The following is a 1923-nucleotide window of genomic DNA, read 5'->3' on the forward strand; positions in this document are numbered from 1 at the left end:
TGAAACGTTGAAACAGCAATTCGGAGATCTCATTTCATGCTATTAACGTATTCTTCCGATTAAAGTACCGTAAATAACGGCGAACTAGCGGGTATAGTATTCGGAAGGACATATTATCTGGAGGGGTACTTAAATCGGAAATGTATGTGCCAGTATTGCCTAATAACGCGTTCATGTTACGGTGGTTTTGACGACGCCCTGCGTTGCTGGAGGGTTTGGAATACAAATCCCAAGGCTACGCGTATCTTTTGTGCAGTAGGAAGTGACTTGGACTACAGTACCGTAGAAGTCAATTCTCAAATTGCGCTCTGCAACCACTCCGTCCTGATGTTGTATACTGGCGAAAGAGTTCAACGAAGTACAGCTCATGAAATTGCTCGCCGGTTGCGGCGCCTACGTATCTATCGAAGTACCCATCGTAGTGTAGGTGGGACCGCAACTGAAGCGTGAGAGTTCCCCCTGCGACTGAAGTTCAGCTTTTAACTCCTCGGTTATTTTAACAAACGTCTACGCGTCTCGCCCCTGTTGACGCCACGCAGAATTTGTGCCATTTTGCCCCGATTAGTCCGATTGTTAGCGTTATCCAGCGTATTTAGGCTGCCGATCATTGGCATCGGAAGAATGAAGGTGTCCTGCACTTGATTGATCGCTGATCCGTTGATGCCTTTAATTTATGGTACAGTGTACCAATGCCATCATCACTTGGTTGGTTTTGGGCTGGAACCCGATCTAACTGGAAGTCATCATGACCCGTCTCTACAGTTTCACCTCTTTCCATTAAATGCCCATAAACGAGTCTAGTTTTGGGTATCTCCAATTCACTATTCTGGGCCCTGATGATGCCAATCACCTAGTCGACCTGCTTCAACGTCCGAACGGCAGGCATGTACCGCGAGGTCTTTGCAGCACACGTACGTGTGTGTATGTATGGGCACCTCCATTCGAGTCATTCTGGAATTTCCCGTCTGCCTGCCACAACCAACCGCGCCAGTAGTCCAAGGGATCTGCCATGAGCTCACCTGTTGCTACGCCCGAGCTCAGCTACGAGTCTGGCAAGACTCTCATGGCCAAGGGTCCGCAAGTGTTGCACGACCTCATGGCCACCAAGATCCCTGCTGCAACAGGACGTCCCCTACCGGAGATGGAGGTGCGCTTCAGCAACCTATCGCTATCCGCCGACATCGTGGTAGCCGACGACCACGCCACTAAGTACGAGCTCCCGACGATCCCGAACGAGCTCAAGAAGACACTCATGGGTCCCAAGAAACTCACAGTCCGCAAGGAGATCCTCAAGAACGTCAGTGGCCGCTTCGCTCCGGGCAAGATCACGCTGCTATTGGGTCAACCGGGTTCTGGCAAGTCAGCGCTGATGAAGGTACTGAGTGGCCGATTCCCTATGAGCAGGAATATCACAATGGAGGGGGACATCTCGTTCAACTCGGTGGCGCACAAGGACATCGTGGATCGACTGCCGCAGTTCGTGTCGTACGTGAACCAGCGAGACAAGCACTTCCCCACGTTGACAGTCAAGGAAACTCTCGAGTTCGCCCATACTTTTTGTGGCGGGAAGTTGCTGGAACAAGGCAAGGGGATGCTCGAGATGGGGCACCGTACCACCGACGCCGAAGCGCTTGAAGCCACCAAGAACATCTTCGCACACTACCCGGAGATTGTGATCCAGCAGCTGGGTCTGCAAATCTGCCAAGACACTGTGGTCGGTGACAACATGTTGCGTGGTGTGTCGGGCGGTGAACGCAAGCGTGTGACGACTGGCGAGATGGAGTTCGGTATGAAGTACATATCGCTCATGGACGAGATCAGTACGGGTCTCGACAGTGCAGCCACGTACGACATCATCAACACTCAACGCAGTGTAGCTCATAGACTGCGCAAGACCGTCGTGATCGCCCTACTGCAACCGTC

At 52.1% G+C, this 1923-nt stretch overlaps 1 protein-coding gene across 1 annotated transcript in view; it reads left to right on the forward strand.

The window, feature by feature from the left end:
• Window positions 1-951: 951 nt before the first annotated feature.
• The window catches only part of PPTG_23888 (hypothetical protein), a gene marked incomplete at its 3' end in the record, with an annotated part of 4184 nt that continues 3212 nt past the window's right edge, over window positions 952-1923 (forward strand). The window contains exon 1 of the mRNA XM_008913738.1: window positions 952-1900. Coding sequence (XP_008911986.1) covers window positions 1010-1900 — 891 coding nt within the window. The 5' untranslated portion in view covers window positions 952-1009. The remainder of the gene's footprint in view (window positions 1901-1923) is intronic.

Source organism: Phytophthora parasitica (genome assembly GCF_000247585.1).
Source record: "Phytophthora parasitica INRA-310 unplaced genomic scaffold supercont2.55, whole genome shotgun sequence".
In the NCBI taxonomy this organism is placed as follows: Eukaryota; Oomycota; class Peronosporomycetes; order Peronosporales; family Peronosporaceae; genus Phytophthora; species Phytophthora nicotianae.